The 19,918-nt window shown below is 45.4% G+C and overlaps 12 protein-coding genes across 12 annotated transcripts; 9 read left to right on the plus strand and 3 right to left on the minus strand.

Annotated features, from left to right (window-relative positions):
* Positions 1-3,633: 3,633 nt before the first annotated feature.
* On the minus strand, positions 3,634-5,054 carry LOC146136657 (uncharacterized). Its single transcript, XM_083396230.1, has one exon. It carries the CDS (start codon positions 4,921-4,923, stop codon positions 3,634-3,636), a length of 1,290 nt encoding a protein of 429 aa, XP_083252356.1. The 5' UTR covers positions 4,924-5,054.
* A 4,554-nt stretch (positions 5,055-9,608) lies between these two features.
* LOC146136658 (histone H5-like) lies at positions 9,609-10,500 on the plus strand. The gene has a single exon (XM_083395433.1). It carries the CDS (start codon positions 9,647-9,649, stop codon positions 10,250-10,252), a length of 606 nt encoding a protein of 201 aa, XP_083251559.1. The 5' UTR covers positions 9,609-9,646; the 3' UTR covers positions 10,253-10,500.
* A 92-nt stretch (positions 10,501-10,592) lies between these two features.
* LOC146136659 (histone H4) lies at positions 10,593-10,974 on the plus strand. The gene has a single exon (XM_083395322.1). The coding sequence runs from the start codon at positions 10,622-10,624 to the stop codon at positions 10,931-10,933; it is 312 nt and encodes a 103-aa protein (XP_083251448.1). The 5' UTR covers positions 10,593-10,621; the 3' UTR covers positions 10,934-10,974.
* Positions 10,975-11,281: 307 nt separating this feature from the next.
* Positions 11,282-11,844, plus strand: LOC146136660 (histone H3). The gene has a single exon (XM_083395179.1). The coding sequence runs from the start codon at positions 11,304-11,306 to the stop codon at positions 11,712-11,714; it is 411 nt and encodes a 136-aa protein (XP_083251305.1). The 5' UTR covers positions 11,282-11,303; the 3' UTR covers positions 11,715-11,844.
* Positions 11,845-12,194: 350 nt separating this feature from the next.
* On the minus strand, positions 12,195-12,608 carry LOC146136661 (histone H2A). The gene has a single exon (XM_083396044.1). The coding sequence runs from the start codon at positions 12,585-12,587 to the stop codon at positions 12,210-12,212; it is 378 nt and encodes a 125-aa protein (XP_083252170.1). The 5' UTR covers positions 12,588-12,608; the 3' UTR covers positions 12,195-12,209.
* Positions 12,609-12,838: 230 nt separating this feature from the next.
* Positions 12,839-13,431, plus strand: LOC146136662 (histone H2B.1). The gene has a single exon (XM_083396053.1). The coding sequence runs from the start codon at positions 12,863-12,865 to the stop codon at positions 13,220-13,222; it is 360 nt and encodes a 119-aa protein (XP_083252179.1). The 5' UTR covers positions 12,839-12,862; the 3' UTR covers positions 13,223-13,431.
* An 890-nt stretch (positions 13,432-14,321) lies between these two features.
* On the plus strand, positions 14,322-15,213 carry LOC146136663 (histone H5-like). Its single transcript, XM_083395823.1, has one exon. The coding sequence runs from the start codon at positions 14,360-14,362 to the stop codon at positions 14,963-14,965; it is 606 nt and encodes a 201-aa protein (XP_083251949.1). The 5' UTR covers positions 14,322-14,359; the 3' UTR covers positions 14,966-15,213.
* A 92-nt stretch (positions 15,214-15,305) lies between these two features.
* LOC146136664 (histone H4) lies at positions 15,306-15,687 on the plus strand. The gene has a single exon (XM_083395321.1). The coding sequence runs from the start codon at positions 15,335-15,337 to the stop codon at positions 15,644-15,646; it is 312 nt and encodes a 103-aa protein (XP_083251447.1). The 5' UTR covers positions 15,306-15,334; the 3' UTR covers positions 15,647-15,687.
* A 307-nt stretch (positions 15,688-15,994) lies between these two features.
* Positions 15,995-16,557, plus strand: LOC146136665 (histone H3). The gene has a single exon (XM_083395197.1). It carries the CDS (start codon positions 16,017-16,019, stop codon positions 16,425-16,427), a length of 411 nt encoding a protein of 136 aa, XP_083251323.1. The 5' UTR covers positions 15,995-16,016; the 3' UTR covers positions 16,428-16,557.
* A 350-nt stretch (positions 16,558-16,907) lies between these two features.
* Positions 16,908-17,321, minus strand: LOC146136666 (histone H2A). The gene has a single exon (XM_083396060.1). The coding sequence runs from the start codon at positions 17,298-17,300 to the stop codon at positions 16,923-16,925; it is 378 nt and encodes a 125-aa protein (XP_083252186.1). The 5' UTR covers positions 17,301-17,321; the 3' UTR covers positions 16,908-16,922.
* Positions 17,322-17,551: 230 nt separating this feature from the next.
* LOC146136667 (histone H2B.1) lies at positions 17,552-18,144 on the plus strand. The gene has a single exon (XM_083396071.1). The coding sequence runs from the start codon at positions 17,576-17,578 to the stop codon at positions 17,933-17,935; it is 360 nt and encodes a 119-aa protein (XP_083252197.1). The 5' UTR covers positions 17,552-17,575; the 3' UTR covers positions 17,936-18,144.
* An 890-nt stretch (positions 18,145-19,034) lies between these two features.
* LOC146136668 (histone H5-like) lies at positions 19,035-19,720 on the plus strand. The gene has a single exon (XM_083395838.1). It carries the CDS (start codon positions 19,073-19,075, stop codon positions 19,676-19,678), a length of 606 nt encoding a protein of 201 aa, XP_083251964.1. The 5' UTR covers positions 19,035-19,072; the 3' UTR covers positions 19,679-19,720.
* The last annotated feature ends 198 nt before the right edge of the window (positions 19,721-19,918 follow it).

The raw sequence follows: 19,918 nt of genomic DNA on the forward strand, positions 1-19,918 counted from the left end.
ACAGTATGGGTTGTTGTTGGTTGAGCGGGGAATCGAACCCGGGATCTTCGGCTTTACGAGCCGGCGTTTTAACCGTTAGACTACCTAAGTCTGTGAGGTGGTGGGTCGATTTTGTAATTTTGAAGTGTTGTTGTTTGGTGTTGCGTCCATTTGTCTTTTAAATTTGACTTTGATTTTCCATGTTATGCTGTTTGTAAAGCTCTGCGGGTCATCGAGATATTCGTTTGCGGCTGTGAGTTTGTTTTTTTCGCTTATTATTTTGTATTTTGTCAGTATTAGTAGTTTTTGATTTGTTGTGTTGTTTTCGAATTGTGTTGGGCTTTGATTGTACATTGTTGCAAATTTGTCCGGTAAAAAAGTGTGGTGATATTCGTTTGTTGTGAAACTGTTTAATTTATGGTAGATTTGTTTTGTGATTTTACATTCGTTGAGCAAGTGGTAGATGTTGTCCGAGTTTTCATGACAGAAGTTACATCTGTTTATTCTTTGCTGTCCGTTTGACGTTGTCGTTATACCTCGTGATTTCCGGAAATCTCCCCATTTGAAAGCCTTGTGTGCCGTGAGATAGGAAGTTTCACGTTCCATGTTATTAAATATTAATTTGTGCTCCTTATTTGTCAAGTGTATATGCGTCCAATTGATTTGGTCTCGTCCCATTGTGATTTCGGTCTTGATTGCTCTTTTGACTACCAGCTCGTTATATACTGCCCTCATTGTGTTGTTTTTCCAGTCAAAATCTTTATTTGTTTCTTGTATTTCGTTGAATTTTTTAATGATGTACATCCATGTTTCATTTGGCTGTGATGCTTTGGGATAGTGGTTTCCGAATAAATGGGGTATGATGTTTTTGCCTTTGGTTCCAAGTTGAAACATTGCCCATGCGTGGTACGGTTGTGTTGCTTTTGTGGTATTGTATAAAAATTTTATTTGCTCTAGTTGCGCCGCGGCTATTTTTGATTCCAGATCAACCATCCTAATTCCTCCTTGTTCCTTTTTATTGATTAGTTTCAGCCTCTTCATTGGTTCTATCTTTTTGGGGTTCCAGAGATAGTCGTAGAGAATTTTGTTTATTTCTTTAATTATTTGTTTGGTTGGCCTTATAATTCTGGCGATATGTAAGAGTTGGGCTATCATTAGTGACTTTATTATTTGTGTTTTTCCGTAGATGGATAGGTTTAGGGTGGCGTACTGGTGTTGGATTGATTGTATTTTTTTTTTTGCTTTTATCCAGTTTATTTTCATGACGTCATTTTTTCCGTTATACCAAATTCCGAGAATTTTTATTTCTTCCTTCATGTGGGTTGGGTATAGTTCCGAGAGTTGATTTTTTATGAATGGTGTGAAAGCTATGATTTGTGTTTTTGCCATGTTTAGTTTCTGTCCAGTAATTTCTTCGTATTTCTTCATTTCTTTAAAGAGTTCGGTTGCGCTTTGTTTATCCGTTATAAAAAAGGTATTGTCATCCGCGTATTGTTGTATTTGGATTTTTGTGGTTGTCAATTTGAAGCTCGTGATTTTTTTGTTCTTTTTTATTAATTTATTCAAGATCTCTCCGATGCAGGTGTAGAGAATCATACTTAACGGACACCCTTGCCTTAGTCCTCTCTTGATCAAGATTTCTTCCGTGGTTTGTCCGTTCACTTCTATTTTGCTCTTTATATCGTGGTATATTATTTGGATCCAATTGATTAGCGTTTTTGGTAGTCCGAAGTATTTAAGTGTTTTAAATATTAGTTCGTGATTAACGTGATCGAAAGCTTTTTCGAAGTCTGTTGTGATAATGGCTAGTTCTTGAGATTTTTGTTTTGCGTATTGTATTATTGCGTTTATGTTGTAATGGATTTCCTCTATTCTTCTGCCTTTAAAGCCGCATTTTTGATCCGTGTTAATTTTGTCTTTAATTCTGGTTTTAAGTTTCTTGGTAATTATCTTGGTTAGTAGTTTATATTCTGTAGTCAGTAGGAAAATTGGTCTCCAGTTTTTCAGTAAGTTTTGGGGTCCTTTCTTCGGCAGTAGTTTTGTTATGGCTATTTTCATTGATTGAGACATGTTCTTATTCATGTAGATGTTCATGTATAGTTCTTGTATGTCGTGTTTTAGTTGTTCCCAGAAGGTTATATAAAATTCGGTAGTTAAGCCGTCTATTCCTGGTGTTGAGTTTCGATTGAGATCCTTTATGGTTGACGTTAGTTCTGAGAGGGTTATATATTGTGATTCTTCGTTGTCGTCTGGCGTTTCTTGGCCTTCTGTGTTTAATATTATTCCTTGTTCTGTTTTGTTTAGGTTATCTTCGCGTCCCCAGAGCTTATGATAAAAAGTGAAAATTTCTTGCTTTATTCCTTCGCTTGTTTTAATGATTTTTCCGGTTTCGTCTTTAATATGTTTAATAGTGGATTTTTCTTGTTGTTTTTTTTCGAGTTGTAAGAATTGTCTGTCTGGTTTTTCATTTTCTGTTTCTAGTTTGATTCTTGCGCGCACCTTTGCGCCGTTTATTCTGTGTTGTTCGATCGTTTTCAGTTTTTCGATAGTATGGAGATATTCTTTGTTTATTTTTTTTGTGTTTGTGTTTAAGTTGGTGTTTAGTGTTTTTAGTTGTTCGTTTAGATCATCTTCTTCTTTATTTTCTCTTTTCTTTGTTTCGATTGCGTAAGTGATTGTGTCTTTTTTAATTTTCTTTTTCAGATGTTCCCACCATTCCGTGAAATGGGTGAACTCGTTTTTCTGTGTTTGTATGTTTTGTATTGTTTTTGTTATATGTGTTTTGTATTCTAGGTCGTTTAAGATTTCGTTGTTTAATTTCCAAAAGGTTTTGCCGTGTTGTTTTGTTGTTGTTATTTGGATTGTGATGTATGGGGCTTGCGTGTGGTCGGATATTGTGTGCGGTATATGGTGTGCTTTGTTAATTATGAGTTTGTTTGTGGCTTTGTTGTAGATCCGGTCAATGCGTGTTGCTACCGTTGCTGTTACTCTTGTGTATACTTTTGAATTTGGGTGTTTTTGTCGGAATGAGTCACATAAGTTGTAGGCTTTTTTAGTTTCTTGCCATTGTTTGTTGTCCTTTGTGTTTGTTGTTTTGGGATTGGTTGTATCGCTGTCGTTCTCAACAAAATTAAAGTCACCTAATATGATAATGTCTTTGTTTCGTTCTTGTTGCTGTAAGTGATGATGTAATTGATTTATTTCGTGTGTTCTTTGTACTATTTGGGAATTTGCTTGACCGGATTTGAGGTAGACATTAATTATGTGTATTTTTTGGCGTTGGGTGTTGTCGTTTTTCTTTGTTATTGTGATTTCTTGTATTCTGTTTTGTATTATTATGTTGTGTTCAATTGTCCAATTTTGCATTAAGTTTTCTTTGTAAATGATCGCGGTTCCGTGCCAGAAGTGTTTTTGCTGTTGGTCTGTTTGTGAGTTAAGCTCACATTTTAAATGTTCTTTTTTAAGCCAATTTTTGAGGACGTGTTCGTTTAGTTTATGTGTTTCCTGTATGGCGATGATGTTTATGTTGTGTTTGTTTATAAAGGTTCCTAGTTGGTTTAGCTTGTGTTGTATGCCGTTAATGTTAAGTGTGCAGAGTTTTAGCTCCATGATAAAAGTCGATAGAGGAAAAACGATAAGGTTAGAATAAACGGTTTAAAAAAGTTCGCTTTCAAAGTTTATCGGGTTGTTATGGTTTTGCGACCCTTTTAGTGGGGTCTGCTCGCGGTTTATAAGCTTTCGTTTCGGGTCCTGGTCCTGCGGCGATAATTGTGCCGCAGACCGTTTTTGACTGTTTTTTCCTGGTTGTTGTTCTTCTTCTGTTTTGTTATCGTTGTTTTCGTTTTCTTTCTTTTCGTTCGCCTGTTCGATTGGGAGAGGAGGTGTGTTGGGGATCAGGATGTGGGATGGGTAAGAGGAGGAGGAGGAGGTTGAGTTTGCGGAGTAGGAGGAGGAGGAGGAGGGGTGGGTTAGGGAGAAGAAGTGATCGGAGGTTGATTGGATTCTCTCGTTGTGGTTGTCTTCATTGCTCGGTTTCGGTTGATTCTGTTCGATTACTTGAGTCGGTTTTTCGTTTTCCTTTTCTATTGCTGTGTCCAGTTCCTTGAGCGTTTGTAGGGAGTCGTCGGATTCGTGAATAAACAAATGACCGTCCGGGTCGTCGTTCATTTGTTGTTCTTCAATTGTTGAAATGTGTTCTTTTTCGCTGTTTTGTTCTGGAGGTGGAGGAGGTGGTGGTGGCGGTGGTGGTGGTTGGCCGTCGCCTTTCTTTTGATTTTGTTGGAATTGTCGCAGCTTGTGTATTCTTTTTTCCGCTTCCTGCTGTGGGCTTATGTCTATCCGTTTATTCAAAGTAATTTGGTTTTCATGGTTTTGTATGATTTTTGATATATCTATTGTTCCACCTGGGTTAAAACGATTTTTTGGGGTTGAGTTCTTCTTGTGTAGGTGGGGGAATTCATTTTCCTGGCGTAGATTGAGGGGGTCTTCTTCTTCTGATCTGTTTATTTGTTTCTCGATGGATGAGGCTTCCGGGCACTCTTTCATGAAGTGCCCGGGTCGGAAGCAGAAGCGACATACTTTGTCTGCCGGGCAGTTGTTGGCCCAGTGGCCGCGCTCGCCGCAGTTTCTGCATATTGGGCCGAAAGATTCGCCTGGTTTAACGGTTTGGATGCGTTGATTCGCTACGGTAATTTCTGGTTTGATGTTGCTTGGGTTGGCTGCGTCCAGGAAGATATTTACGTAACCATTGTAGATCTCTGGCCGGCTTTTATGAGTACAGAAGAAGGTTTTCTTTATTTTTCCCCATTGCAGTTTATTTGCAATGTCTTTTAGATGGTCCTCTGTCCACTCGAGCGGAACTGGGAAGAGGGAAACTTTGAGGAGGGGTTTGTCTGGTTCTGAAGACAGCAATTTAATAATTTGATGGGATGGAAGTTTGTCCATTTTACCGTTTTCCAGTTCGATGTGGAGTTTCTCTTTATTATATTTTTGGCGGTGTTGGTTCGTTTTGAATGTTAATTGAAAGATTTTGAGTCTCCGATTGACTGTACGGGCTCCGATAATGTTGGGGTTGTAAGGTTAGGGCATTGTCCATGTCGAACAGTTTAAGAATATTATGTTGAAGTATTCGATATCCTGTATTTGGACGTTAAGCGTCCGCTGTATCCTGTAGTCCGGTCCTGTTGCTTTTAAGGGGCTGTGGTGGTCCATTCTTTTCGTTTGTGGTATGTTAACGGGCGAGCGATGATTTTAGAGAGAAAGAGGGGACAGAAGGGCCTGAGAGATCGTGCTATAGTGAGTGTCCCTGTACTCACGGTAGGAGTAGAAGGAAGGAAGGAAACAAAGGGGCGCGGAAGCGATACGAGTTGGAGCTGGCGAGTGTGTCGTGGTTTATTTTTTAGTTGTTTCAGTATCGGCGAAAGAAGCAAAGAATATAGGCGGGGAAAATGCGAAAAAAATGTCGTTTGCGGGGAAGACGCCTAGCGTCTATATGTTAAGTGTTTTTAGTTCAAGAGAAATGGCGGAAAAAGTTTGCCGTACAGGGGGTGACGTGTGCGTGACGTCACTTGTGCGAAAAAGGATGTGGCGAAAAAATATGCAAAGTACAAAATCAGTGATCTCCATTAGATGGAGCTAAAGAGGCCAAAAAAATGCCAGGAGCTTCGCTACAAAATGGAAAACGGGAAGGCGAAAAATTCTCTTAAGTACAGCGGAGGAGTCCCTGTGACGTCACCCGGCGCACTTAGGTACGAAAAAGCTAACACTAAGACACTAAGACACTAATAATACACACACAGGGTAGCCACTAGAAGGCTCCAAAGGGTTAGACGATAGCGTTTATTTAGACCAAGTTAAAACACTTGGTGGTACACGAGTTAATAGGCGCAAGAGGTTCGAATGATGTGGCACTATGCAGTCAAACTACACGTTAGGAGGCGCTCTTTCGCTTAGGGCGAAGAGTACGATTTACAGCGATTTACACAACAAGAGATAGGAGTAGTACACACAAAGGCCCTACAACAGCCTGCCTGCCGTCCCTGTAACTGTTTGTTACAGCGGATGCTGACTAATACCTTCTAGCAAGGTCTGACACAGATGAAGTCGCAGTTTTTTACAATGGCGGTAGGTCTGAGACTGGCACTATTTGGTTGATAATTCAGTTATTAGGGCCGTTTGCGATATTTTGACCGGTTTAACTGGGAAGTTTATCCCTGTAGTCACTATCAGACCTTTTTTTTATCGCAAAGACAAGTATGTGAATATTGCTTTTTCCAGTCATCAAACTGTCCTGGCCATAAATTGTTGTAATTTACCCCTTTACCATTCCCCGAATTGAAGACTGGATTGTTATTTAAGTTAGTTCACGATTTTAGCTTGTTGTCACACTCAGAAAATCTTTCACGAGAATTTGGTTGGCAAGGTGTCTGTGGTATGTTTTTGGGGTAAGCAGATGCTGCTTTCCAAGTGAAGTAACAGGTAAAAGTTTATTTTCTACCTTTAGTGCTCGCAGATTGAATTAGTTTGTTATATGCAGTTTTTATTAAGTTGTGGGATTCTTTAACAGTGTTTAAAATTAGTTGAAATAAATAATAATCATTATCTTATAAAAAATATTTATACCTTTTATATAGGTTTGGAATCAAAACAGACTAATCTGGAAATATAATTTGTACGAGGGAAGATTCAAACAAGCCTGCATTAAAAAAACACTTTTAATCATGTTCTTGATGTCATATACTACAGTTCACACCTAACAAAAAGTCAACAGTTTTGCTTGTTTTATTAAACTTCATAATATGCATTTATTTTTTGTAAGATACTAAATAAAACAAAATTATACAGTTGATCTAAACGCTGCGAATTAAATTGATGCTTGCAAAACCACAAGTAAAAAACATTCTACTAAATTTCATATTAAAATCAGTACAATATTATTCTAGAGATTTGACTACTGTTTGAAGAATGATAAGATTCATTGTAGTTGTGACTTGTTTGTAACATTGGAAACTGACAAACTTCTTTCATTGTCCTGGCGTTCTACCACAAATATACGGTTTCTTTGTCAAGATGTAAGATTTCAGTTCTGTAGCTAAAATATTCTTTGGAATTCAGCAAGTGCCTGATTTTTCAGCCAAATGCACAAGCTTGTATGATAGTGTCTGCTGTAGGGCTATATTTATTCAACTTTTGTAAAACTACATGGGGTCACTTGTAAAAAAGGCTATAATAAGATAACATTTACAAAATTACACCTATTTCAAAACAATATAACAGTATAACAGTACAAATAGTTAGTTGTTTTAAAAGGATGTGGATCACTCGAATATTTTCCTAAGATGTGAGGTATCTTGTATTAAAAGGTGTTAAATTAATGTTGAGTACGAAAGAAATATCTGGTGAAAATTTCAAGTGCACAAGCAATACAATGTCGTTTAGAATACCACACAGAAGATATATTTTTGAATTAAAAATGTCTGTTAAAAAGTGTGAATGAAACAACTTGCAAAATGCAAAGTTATAGGTTGAAAAACAGCAGTACCACAAAAAACTACATTATTCCCGCATAAAAATGCTTATTTCAGCTTTGTTTGGAACTAGCTGACCTTAAATATTCTAATTACATTTTATTTATAATTTAAAGTTGATGCAAATGCTTCCTGGTTTTAACCGAAACCCTATTTTAAGTACAAAATTAAAGTTGTATGTAACAGTACATGTTTAACAAATTCTCGCTACCAGTATTTGAAGAAATTGCGAATAAAAAATGATTATAGATATTAATTAAAGTTAACTTAAAACGAATAATTAGCTTCAACGAATAACCATTGGAAAAGATAGGCGCTAGCAACTGTTCATCTGACTCACGCAATGCCTCTAGTGGTGGAAACCATTCCATTGGCTTAAAAAACCCCGCGGCGAAATCTTAAGACGGCGAAGCCCTGGTCAAATTTTCTGTAATATAGCGCCTCTTAGTGGCCACTGCACTCTTGTCCTTTTTCCTTCATTTTGCTCCTTAACGTCGTCTAGCGGAATTTGCCCATCATCCTCATTTCTTATGATTTATCATCGTACTCACCACTTGTAATTTATTGCCAACAATACCTTACCATGCCTTACTTACACTGTAAAAAAAATTGGGTACTTGAAACGTAAAATTTGGGTATTATATTTAGAAACCCAAATAGATTGGGGTTTTCTACCCAAACTATTTGGGTAGTTTCCAAAAGAAATTTGGGTTCTGGGCTAACCCAAACTTGAATACCCAAAATGTTAGGGAAAAAACAGTTTTTAATATCAAATAATTTGGGTTGTATATGAATTTAGACACAACCGTAAAAGCTTGGGTTATACGAAAACCCAAAACTATACATTTTAAACTTTTTGAGAAAACTACTATTTAGACGACATCTTTTGAAAGTTTAAGTGAAAAACCTCACTGCTAAACCGCGGTACACCAACACCAAGCAAGGTGTCGTGGCATTTCCCAGTTAACGCAAACACTGTTATAAAATTATATTACTCTTCTCAAAGAATTTTTATGACTTCATGAAAGCTTATGGTTATAGGAAAAAACTACGAGCAAGCGAGCAAAAATGCCGACAGCTTGAATTAGGACTTCCAGACTATCATGTCATCATTAAAGAGAAAAGCAGGAGTAACAAGAGAAAGACAGGAGTTGGTTGTGGGCTAAACGACTCCGAATATTTCAACACAAATGACCAATGAAAACAACGGTATATTGTTTCCATTACAAGCGAAATTTCAATATATATACTATGGCTCACAAATGACGTTCTGCCACTTGTTGAGAAATGTAGGTAGGGTAGGGTAGGGTAGGGTAGGGTAGGGTAGGGTAGGGTAGGATGGAGAGGCTAGCAGAAACAACGGGTCGGACCGGCGAAGGAGGCAGGCGGTCGGTCGGTGGAAAACGAAAAGAAACAGTTGGTGTTGTGCGGCCCCGAGACAGCCTTAGCTAGGCGGGCAGCACGTTACGTTAGTCAATTAGGAAAAAACAGAAAAGCTGATTTTGCAATTTGCCAACAGGCAGGCAGGCAAACACATTATTGAGAATGAGTTTTGTTTCTTTTCGGTGGTTCAGTTTCGGCAGTCTCAGTTAAGGGCTTGTTGCCGGGCTCGAACAGCAGCAAAAACTGTTCTAAAGGCGGTCCCTTGGCTGACTGCCTGTGCTTAGGCGACAAATCGCAGGGCTTTGATTTTTCGGGTACACGGTCTCGGTGTGACCCAGCCTCGAAAGCAATATCACCGGGTAGTCTTGGGAGGCCCAAATCGATCGCGCGTTGGCGTTTTGGCAACTGAACACCTCGAAAAGGGCAGTCGTTCAGCTAAAGCCGAACGTTTCGAGCGTTGCTGACGACGGTGTGTCCTACTCAGCGACTTGATAGTCGACGGGTGCGCGCTACAGGACCTCAGGCGCTGGTAGACAAAATTTGAAGCGCCACCTCGGTCGGGCAGCCAGGCAAGCGAGCCTCTTGCTAAAATCAAAAGCACACCAAAGTGCAAGCAGTCGGCAGCAAACCTTTTCGGCATTTCACCGATTTCGCTTTGGTACGCAAACCACGTACAAATGGCCAGCGTGTGCTGTGTCGTCATAAATCCTTTATTGTTGATTCGTTCGTCGAAGAGAAGTAGGAAAGAAATCGTCAAAATGTCAGGAGGCGCAGGAGATAGCAGCAAGCCGAAAGCCAAGAAGGCATCGCCGACCCAGGCGACTCATCCCACCTACCAGGTGATGGTCACCGCCGCCATTACACAGCTTAAAGAAAGAAACGGCTCGTCCCGACAGAAGATTGTCAAGTACGTCAAGGACAACTACAAGGTCAGCGACAACTTCAACGTACCCTTGAAAACCTGCATCAGGCGCCTTATCAAAAGTGGGCAGCTCGTGCAGGTCAAGGGAACTGGTGCTTCGGGCTCTTTCAAGCTCGCCAAGACCGACAAGAAGCCGGTCAAAAAAGAGGCCAAAAAGAAGCCAGTTGCCGCCAAAAAGCCGGCAGCCAAGAAAGCCGTCGCGGCTAAAAAGCCAGCTTCCGCCTCGGCTAAGAAGACCACCGCCAAAAAGGCCGCCGCCGCCGCCGCGAAAAAACCCGCCGCAAAGAAGTCGCCCAAAAAGCCGGCTGCCAAAAAAGCGCCGGCAAAGAAATCGACGACGGCCAAAAAGCCGTCGCCCAAAAAGGCGGTCAAGGCAAAGAAGCCAGCAGCAAAGAAGCAGGCCAAGAAGCCAGCTGCCAAAAAGGCTGCCACTAAAAAGTAAGCCCCCCCCAATGATGAGCCGCACGCCTCCCCAATACGGCCGTGGCAAACACAAAAAACGGCTCTTTTCAGAGCCACCTTTTACTCACAAAAGAGATATTTTGAAGCAAGCCGTCGACGCTTGCCTAGAGCATACCGTTAGATATAGGACTTGCGCTTTTGAGATAATTATCGCTACAAACAACAAACGAAAGAAATTTGCCTCCACTTAAGACGCGGGTCAATTTCAAAGCGTGCTTTTACGCTTGCCACCGGTATCCAATAGCGCCCGAACGTGGTGACGTCAAACGCGAGAGTACACAGCGTATAAAAGGCGGTGCTAAGAGAGAGATTTCACAGTTCGAATTTTTAACTCGACAAAGCTAGAAACATGTCAGGACGCGGCAAAGGAGGAAAAGGATTGGGAAAGGGAGGCGCCAAAAGGCACAGAAAGGTGTTGCGTGATAACATCCAGGGAATCACCAAGCCCGCAATCAGGCGTCTGGCCCGTCGTGGTGGTGTCAAGCGTATCTCCGGTCTCATTTACGAGGAGACTCGAGGCGTTCTCAAGGTTTTCCTCGAGAATGTGATCCGTGACGCCGTCACCTACACCGAGCACGCCAAACGAAAGACCGTCACTGCCCTCGACGTCGTTTACGCCCTCAAGCGTCAGGGACGTACCCTCTACGGATTCGGAGGATAAAATGTCCGAAACCTAAAAAACATCACCGGCCCTTTTCAGGGCCACCCAAAAATGCTAAAAGAGATATTTTGTTAAATGCTAAAGCTATGTGTGTGTGTGTGTGTGTCTTGCTGCCCCAGTCGTTTAGTCCAGTACGGTTAGAAGGCATTTTGGCGAAAAAGAACGAGGCTCGAAAGGCCTGATAAGTCTCATGTCACATTATGCCGAAAGGCGCAAATCTCTCGGCCGGCGAGAAGAACGATTATTGGACGAGAGAATGTTTTTTTTCCTTGGCCAATCAGCTAACGTACTTTCGGGTATATAAGGTCGGTCGAAAGCGTTGCAAATCATTTCTAACGATATCTAGTCGATCGAAAAATTGTCAAGAGAAATGGCACGTACAAAGCAAACCGCCCGTAAGTCGACCGGAGGCAAAGCGCCTCGCAAGCAGCTGGCCACCAAGGCCGCTCGCAAGAGCGCACCGGCCACCGGAGGAGTCAAGAAGCCCCATCGTTACCGACCCGGAACAGTCGCTCTCCGTGAGATCCGTCGTTACCAGAAGTCCACTGAGCTTCTCATCCGCAAGCTGCCCTTCCAGCGTTTGGTGCGCGAGATCGCCCAAGATTTCAAGACCGACCTGCGATTCCAGAGCAGCGCTGTCATGGCTCTGCAAGAGGCTAGCGAAGCCTACTTGGTAGGACTCTTCGAGGACACCAACTTGTGCGCCATCCACGCCAAGCGTGTCACCATCATGCCCAAGGACATCCAGCTCGCCCGCCGAATCCGTGGCGAACGTGCTTAAGTCCGTGCAAACGCCGAACATCAACAACACAACGGCTCTTTTCAGAGCCACCTATTGTTTTGAAAAGAGATTTTAAACTCCGGTAAAGCGTTCGACTGCTAAGCGTAAGCCACCGACCCGACTCGCAACGGGTGGTATCACGCGGACGCGTAGGGGGATCTACTAGGCCGTCTGGTCCGAAATGATGCCAGAGTGGCAGATTGGGGTTGCCTTTTGGCTTTTGGCGTTAACGGCCCTCGAAATACTTTATGCCCTGGCAAGTAAGCCAGCATCTCGGTTTGACACATGCGTCCTTTTAGCGAGTTTTTCGGTCGTCGCTCGAAGGTTTGTTATTTGCCAAGTAAAATCCTGCTCACTAACGAACTAGGGGGGTACATTTCAAGGTAGAGGCAGGTACTATAACTAGCAGTAAGTTTAAGCAAGCCAAATGGTTCTCTTTCAAACTGTAGGGTGGCTCTGAAAAGAGCCGTTTTTTGGTGTGAAGCAGTTGTTGCTTTAAACTTTCTTTGAGGTCTTCTTGGGAAGAAGCACGGCCTGGATATTGGGCAGCACACCTCCCTGAGCGATGGTTACACCGCCGAGCAGCTTGTTGAGCTCCTCGTCGTTGCGAATGGCCAACTGCAAGTGACGGGGGATGATTCTGGTCTTCTTGTTGTCACGGGCTGCGTTGCCAGCCAACTCGAGCACTTCGGCGCTCAGGTACTCGAGCACGGCTGCCAGGTACACGGGGGCACCGGCACCAACACGCTCCGAGTAGTTGCCGTTGCGCATCAGTCTGTGCACACGACCGACTGGGAACTGCAGGCCAGCTCTCGAGGAACGGCTCTTCGGCTTTGCCTTTGCTTTACCACCACCTTTACCACGTCCAGACATTTTTTGCGATTGTATTTGTTTCTCGAGTGAAATCGAAAGAATGAAGGCGGGCGGTTTGAAACGCCTTTTATAATCCCCACGCCTGTCGAAAAACCGCCCGACGGTTGAAAAGCGCGCGCAGTAACACCCAATCGTTTTTTCCGCGCACTCTCGCACTGCTCCATTGGCGAAAGCGTCGAGCCGTCATTTGCATCTCTTCCGATCTATAACCGACGAGAGTGGAAAAACACGCCACACTCTTCGTCGTCGAAAGCACTGAAGAACCTCCTGTCAAAATGGCTGCAAGCAAAGGCACCAAAAAGGCTGTCAAGAAGCACAACACCAGCGATAACAAAAAGAAGCGCCGACACAAGCGCAAGGAATCTTTCAGCATCTACATTTACAAGGTGCTGAAGCAGGTCCACCCTGACACCGGCATATCGAGCAAGGCGATGAGCATCATGAACTCGTTCGTGAACGACATCTTCGAGCGTATTGCCAGCGAGAGCTCGCGCCTTGCCCACTACAACAAGCGCTCAACAATCAGCAGTCGGGAAATCCAGACCGCTGTTCGTCTGCTTTTGCCTGGCGAGTTGGCCAAGCACGCCGTTTCCGAGGGCACCAAGGCCGTCACCAAATACACCAGCTCCAAGTAAATTTCGGTTTGCTTGTCAGCTGAACCAAAAAACGGCTCTTTTCAGAGCCACCCATAACTTTGAAAGAGACAAACCCGATCGCTTTGCAAAAGGCTGCATTTTGTGTGTTTTGCTAATCGTATTGTTGCTCTTTTCATTCCCACATTAGTCAACGAGCGATTGATTTACTGTAAGTTCGAAATAGGTGGAATCGAGCCCAAACTGAGAAAAGTTGGGCCCGAAAGCTTTCAAGTGCTAAACTATTTTCTAACTAAAATTATATTTCAAAAAAAACAAAACAAAAAAACAATGACGTTCTGGCACTTGTTGAGAAATGTAGGTAGGGTAGGGTAGGATGGAGAGGCTAGCAGAAACAACGGGTCGGACCGGCGAAGGAGGCAGGCGGTCGGTCGGTGGAAAACGAAAAGAAACAGTTGGTGTTGTGCGGCCCCGAGACAGCCTTAGCTAGGCGGGCAGCACGTTACGTTAGTCAATTAGGAAAAAACAGAAAAGCTGATTTTGCAATTTGCCAACAGGCAGGCAGGCAAACACATTATTGAGAATGAGTTTTGTTTCTTTTCGGTGGTTCAGTTTCGGCAGTCTCAGTTAAGGGCTTGTTGCCGGGCTCGAACAGCAGCAAAAACTGTTCTAAAGGCGGTCCCTTGGCTGACTGCCTGTGCTTAGGCGACAAATCGCAGGGCTTTGATTTTTCGGGTACACGGTCTCGGTGTGACCCAGCCTCGAAAGCAATATCACCGGGTAGTCTTGGGAGGCCCAAATCGATCGCGCGTTGGCGTTTTGGCAACTGAACACCTCGAAAAGGGCAGTCGTTCAGCTAAAGCCGAACGTTTCGAGCGTTGCTGACGACGGTGTGTCCTACTCAGCGACTTGATAGTCGACGGGTGCGCGCTACAGGACCTCAGGCGCTGGTAGACAAAATTTGAAGCGCCACCTCGGTCGGGCAGCCAGGCAAGCGAGCCTCTTGCTAAAATCAAAAGCACACCAAAGTGCAAGCAGTCGGCAGCAAACCTTTTCGGCATTTCACCGATTTCGCTTTGGTACGCAAACCACGTACAAATGGCCAGCGTGTGCTGTGTCGTCATAAATCCTTTATTGTTGATTCGTTCGTCGAAGAGAAGTAGGAAAGAAATCGTCAAAATGTCAGGAGGCGCAGGAGATAGCAGCAAGCCGAAAGCCAAGAAGGCATCGCCGACCCAGGCGACTCATCCCACCTACCAGGTGATGGTCACCGCCGCCATTACACAGCTTAAAGAAAGAAACGGCTCGTCCCGACAGAAGATTGTCAAGTACGTCAAGGACAACTACAAGGTCAGCGACAACTTCAACGTACCCTTGAAAACCTGCATCAGGCGCCTTATCAAAAGTGGGCAGCTCGTGCAGGTCAAGGGAACTGGTGCTTCGGGCTCTTTCAAGCTCGCCAAGACCGACAAGAAGCCGGTCAAAAAAGAGGCCAAAAAGAAGCCAGTTGCCGCCAAAAAGCCGGCAGCCAAGAAAGCCGTCGCGGCTAAAAAGCCAGCTTCCGCCTCGGCTAAGAAGACCACCGCCAAAAAGGCCGCCGCCGCCGCCGCGAAAAAACCCGCCGCAAAGAAGTCGCCCAAAAAGCCGGCTGCCAAAAAAGCGCCGGCAAAGAAATCGACGACGGCCAAAAAGCCGTCGCCCAAAAAGGCGGTCAAGGCAAAGAAGCCAGCAGCAAAGAAGCAGGCCAAGAAGCCAGCTGCCAAAAAGGCTGCCACTAAAAAGTAAGCCCCCCCCAATGATGAGCCGCACGCCTCCCCAATACGGCCGTGGCAAACACAAAAAACGGCTCTTTTCAGAGCCACCTTTTACTCACAAAAGAGATATTTTGAAGCAAGCCGTCGACGCTTGCCTAGAGCATACCGTTAGATATAGGACTTGCGCTTTTGAGATAATTATCGCTACAAACAACAAACGAAAGAAATTTGCCTCCACTTAAGACGCGGGTCAATTTCAAAGCGTGCTTTTACGCTTGCCACCGGTATCCAATAGCGCCCGAACGTGGTGACGTCAAACGCGAGAGTACACAGCGTATAAAAGGCGGTGCTAAGAGAGAGATTTCACAGTTCGAATTTTTAACTCGACAAAGCTAGAAACATGTCAGGACGCGGCAAAGGAGGAAAAGGATTGGGAAAGGGAGGCGCCAAAAGGCACAGAAAGGTGTTGCGTGATAACATCCAGGGAATCACCAAGCCCGCAATCAGGCGTCTGGCCCGTCGTGGTGGTGTCAAGCGTATCTCCGGTCTCATTTACGAGGAGACTCGAGGCGTTCTCAAGGTTTTCCTCGAGAATGTGATCCGTGACGCCGTCACCTACACCGAGCACGCCAAACGAAAGACCGTCACTGCCCTCGACGTCGTTTACGCCCTCAAGCGTCAGGGACGTACCCTCTACGGATTCGGAGGATAAAATGTCCGAAACCTAAAAAACATCACCGGCCCTTTTCAGGGCCACCCAAAAATGCTAAAAGAGATATTTTGTTAAATGCTAAAGCTATGTGTGTGTGTGTGTGTGTCTTGCTGCCCCAGTCGTTTAGTCCAGTACGGTTAGAAGGCATTTTGGCGAAAAAGAACGAGGCTCGAAAGGCCTGATAAGTCTCATGTCACATTATGCCGAAAGGCGCAAATCTCTCGGCCGGCGAGAAGAACGATTATTGGACGAGAGAATGTTTTTTTTCCTTGGCCAATCAGCTAACGTACTTTCGGGTATATAAGGTCGGTCGAAAGCGTTGCAAATCATTTCTAACGATATCTAGTCGATCGAAAAATTGTCAAGAGAAATGGCACGTACAAAGCAAACCGCCCGTAAGTCGACCGGAGGCAAAGCGCCTCGCAAGCAGCTGGCCACCAAGGCCGCTCGCAAGAGCGCACCGGCCACCGGAGGAGTCAAGAAGCCCCATCGTTACCGACCCGGAACAGTCGCTCTCCGTGAGATCCGTCGTTACCAGAAGTCCACTGAGCTTCTCATCCGCAAGCTGCCCTTCCAGCGTTTGGTGCGCGAGATCGCCCAAGATTTCAAGACCGACCTGCGATTCCAGAGCAGCGCTGTCATGGCTCTGCAAGAGGCTAGCGAAGCCTACTTGGTAGGACTCTTCGAGGACACCAACTTGTGCGCCATCCACGCCAAGCGTGTCACCATCATGCCCAAGGACATCCAGCTCGCCCGCCGAATCCGTGGCGAACGTGCTTAAGTCCGTGCAAACGCCGAACATCAACAACACAACGGCTCTTTTCAGAGCCACCTATTGTTTTGAAAAGAGATTTTAAACTCCGGTAAAGCGTTCGACTGCTAAGCGTAAGCCACCGACCCGACTCGCAACGGGTGGTATCACGCGGACGCGTAGGGGGATCTACTAGGCCGTCTGGTCCGAAATGATGCCAGAGTGGCAGATTGGGGTTGCCTTTTGGCTTTTGGCGTTAACGGCCCTCGAAATACTTTATGCCCTGGCAAGTAAGCCAGCATCTCGGTTTGACACATGCGTCCTTTTAGCGAGTTTTTCGGTCGTCGCTCGAAGGTTTGTTATTTGCCAAGTAAAATCCTGCTCACTAACGAACTAGGGGGGTACATTTCAAGGTAGAGGCAGGTACTATAACTAGCAGTAAGTTTAAGCAAGCCAAATGGTTCTCTTTCAAACTGTAGGGTGGCTCTGAAAAGAGCCGTTTTTTGGTGTGAAGCAGTTGTTGCTTTAAACTTTCTTTGAGGTCTTCTTGGGAAGAAGCACGGCCTGGATATTGGGCAGCACACCTCCCTGAGCGATGGTTACACCGCCGAGCAGCTTGTTGAGCTCCTCGTCGTTGCGAATGGCCAACTGCAAGTGACGGGGGATGATTCTGGTCTTCTTGTTGTCACGGGCTGCGTTGCCAGCCAACTCGAGCACTTCGGCGCTCAGGTACTCGAGCACGGCTGCCAGGTACACGGGGGCACCGGCACCAACACGCTCCGAGTAGTTGCCGTTGCGCATCAGTCTGTGCACACGACCGACTGGGAACTGCAGGCCAGCTCTCGAGGAACGGCTCTTCGGCTTTGCCTTTGCTTTACCACCACCTTTACCACGTCCAGACATTTTTTGCGATTGTATTTGTTTCTCGAGTGAAATCGAAAGAATGAAGGCGGGCGGTTTGAAACGCCTTTTATAATCCCCACGCCTGTCGAAAAACCGCCCGACGGTTGAAAAGCGCGCGCAGTAACACCCAATCGTTTTTTCCGCGCACTCTCGCACTGCTCCATTGGCGAAAGCGTCGAGCCGTCATTTGCATCTCTTCCGATCTATAACCGACGAGAGTGGAAAAACACGCCACACTCTTCGTCGTCGAAAGCACTGAAGAACCTCCTGTCAAAATGGCTGCAAGCAAAGGCACCAAAAAGGCTGTCAAGAAGCACAACACCAGCGATAACAAAAAGAAGCGCCGACACAAGCGCAAGGAATCTTTCAGCATCTACATTTACAAGGTGCTGAAGCAGGTCCACCCTGACACCGGCATATCGAGCAAGGCGATGAGCATCATGAACTCGTTCGTGAACGACATCTTCGAGCGTATTGCCAGCGAGAGCTCGCGCCTTGCCCACTACAACAAGCGCTCAACAATCAGCAGTCGGGAAATCCAGACCGCTGTTCGTCTGCTTTTGCCTGGCGAGTTGGCCAAGCACGCCGTTTCCGAGGGCACCAAGGCCGTCACCAAATACACCAGCTCCAAGTAAATTTCGGTTTGCTTGTCAGCTGAACCAAAAAACGGCTCTTTTCAGAGCCACCCATAACTTTGAAAGAGACAAACCCGATCGCTTTGCAAAAGGCTGCATTTTGTGTGTTTTGCTAATCGTATTGTTGCTCTTTTCATTCCCACATTAGTCAACGAGCGATTGATTTACTGTAAGTTCGAAATAGGTGGAATCGAGCCCAAACTGAGAAAAGTTGGGCCCGAAAGCTTTCAAGTGCTAAACTATTTTCTAACTAAAATTATATTTCAAAAAAAACAAAACAAAAAAACAATGACGTTCTGGCACTTGTTGAGAAATGTAGGTAGGGTAGGGTAGGATGGAGAGGCTAGCAGAAACAACGGGTCGGACCGGCGAAGGAGGCAGGCGGTCGGTCGGTGGAAAACGAAAAGAAACAGTTGGTGTTGTGCGGCCCCGAGACAGCCTTAGCTAGGCGGGCAGCACGTTACGTTAGTCAATTAGGAAAAAACAGAAAAGCTGATTTTGCAATTTGCCAACAGGCAGGCAGGCAAACACATTATTGAGAATGAGTTTTGTTTCTTTTCGGTGGTTCAGTTTCGGCAGTCTCAGTTAAGGGCTTGTTGCCGGGCTCGAACAGCAGCAAAAACTGTTCTAAAGGCGGTCCCTTGGCTGACTGCCTGTGCTTAGGCGACAAATCGCAGGGCTTTGATTTTTCGGGTACACGGTCTCGGTGTGACCCAGCCTCGAAAGCAATATCACCGGGTAGTCTTGGGAGGCCCAAATCGATCGCGCGTTGGCGTTTTGGCAACTGAACACCTCGAAAAGGGCAGTCGTTCAGCTAAAGCCGAACGTTTCGAGCGTTGCTGACGACGGTGTGTCCTACTCAGCGACTTGATAGTCGACGGGTGCGCGCTACAGGACCTCAGGCGCTGGTAGACAAAATTTGAAGCGCCACCTCGGTCGGGCAGCCAGGCAAGCGAGCCTCTTGCTAAAATCAAAAGCACACCAAAGTGCAAGCAGTCGGCAGCAAACCTTTTCGGCATTTCACCGATTTCGCTTTGGTACGCAAACCACGTACAAATGGCCAGCGTGTGCTGTGTCGTCATAAATCCTTTATTGTTGATTCGTTCGTCGAAGAGAAGTAGGAAAGAAATCGTCAAAATGTCAGGAGGCGCAGGAGATAGCAGCAAGCCGAAAGCCAAGAAGGCATCGCCGACCCAGGCGACTCATCCCACCTACCAGGTGATGGTCACCGCCGCCATTACACAGCTTAAAGAAAGAAACGGCTCGTCCCGACAGAAGATTGTCAAGTACGTCAAGGACAACTACAAGGTCAGCGACAACTTCAACGTACCCTTGAAAACCTGCATCAGGCGCCTTATCAAAAGTGGGCAGCTCGTGCAGGTCAAGGGAACTGGTGCTTCGGGCTCTTTCAAGCTCGCCAAGACCGACAAGAAGCCGGTCAAAAAAGAGGCCAAAAAGAAGCCAGTTGCCGCCAAAAAGCCGGCAGCCAAGAAAGCCGTCGCGGCTAAAAAGCCAGCTTCCGCCTCGGCTAAGAAGACCACCGCCAAAAAGGCCGCCGCCGCCGCCGCGAAAAAACCCGCCGCAAAGAAGTCGCCCAAAAAGCCGGCTGCCAAAAAAGCGCCGGCAAAGAAATCGACGACGGCCAAAAAGCCGTCGCCCAAAAAGGCGGTCAAGGCAAAGAAGCCAGCAGCAAAGAAGCAGGCCAAGAAGCCAGCTGCCAAAAAGGCTGCCACTAAAAAGTAAGCCCCCCCCAATGATGAGCCGCACGCCTCCCCAATACGGCCGTGGCAAACACAAAAAACGGCTCTTTTCAGAGCCACCTTTTACTCACAAAAGAGATATTTTGAAGCAAGCCGTCGACGCTTGCCTAGAGCATACCGTTAGATATAGGACTTGCGCTTTTGAGATAATTATCGCTACAAACAACAAACGAAAGAAATTTGCCTCCACTTAAGACGCGGGTCAATTTCAAAGCGTGCTTTT

The sequence above is a fragment of the Ascidiella aspersa genome, chromosome 8 (assembly GCF_963924565.1).
Source record: "Ascidiella aspersa chromosome 8, kaAscAspe10.2, whole genome shotgun sequence".
Taxonomy (NCBI): domain Eukaryota; kingdom Metazoa; phylum Chordata; class Ascidiacea; order Phlebobranchia; family Ascidiidae; genus Ascidiella; species Ascidiella aspersa.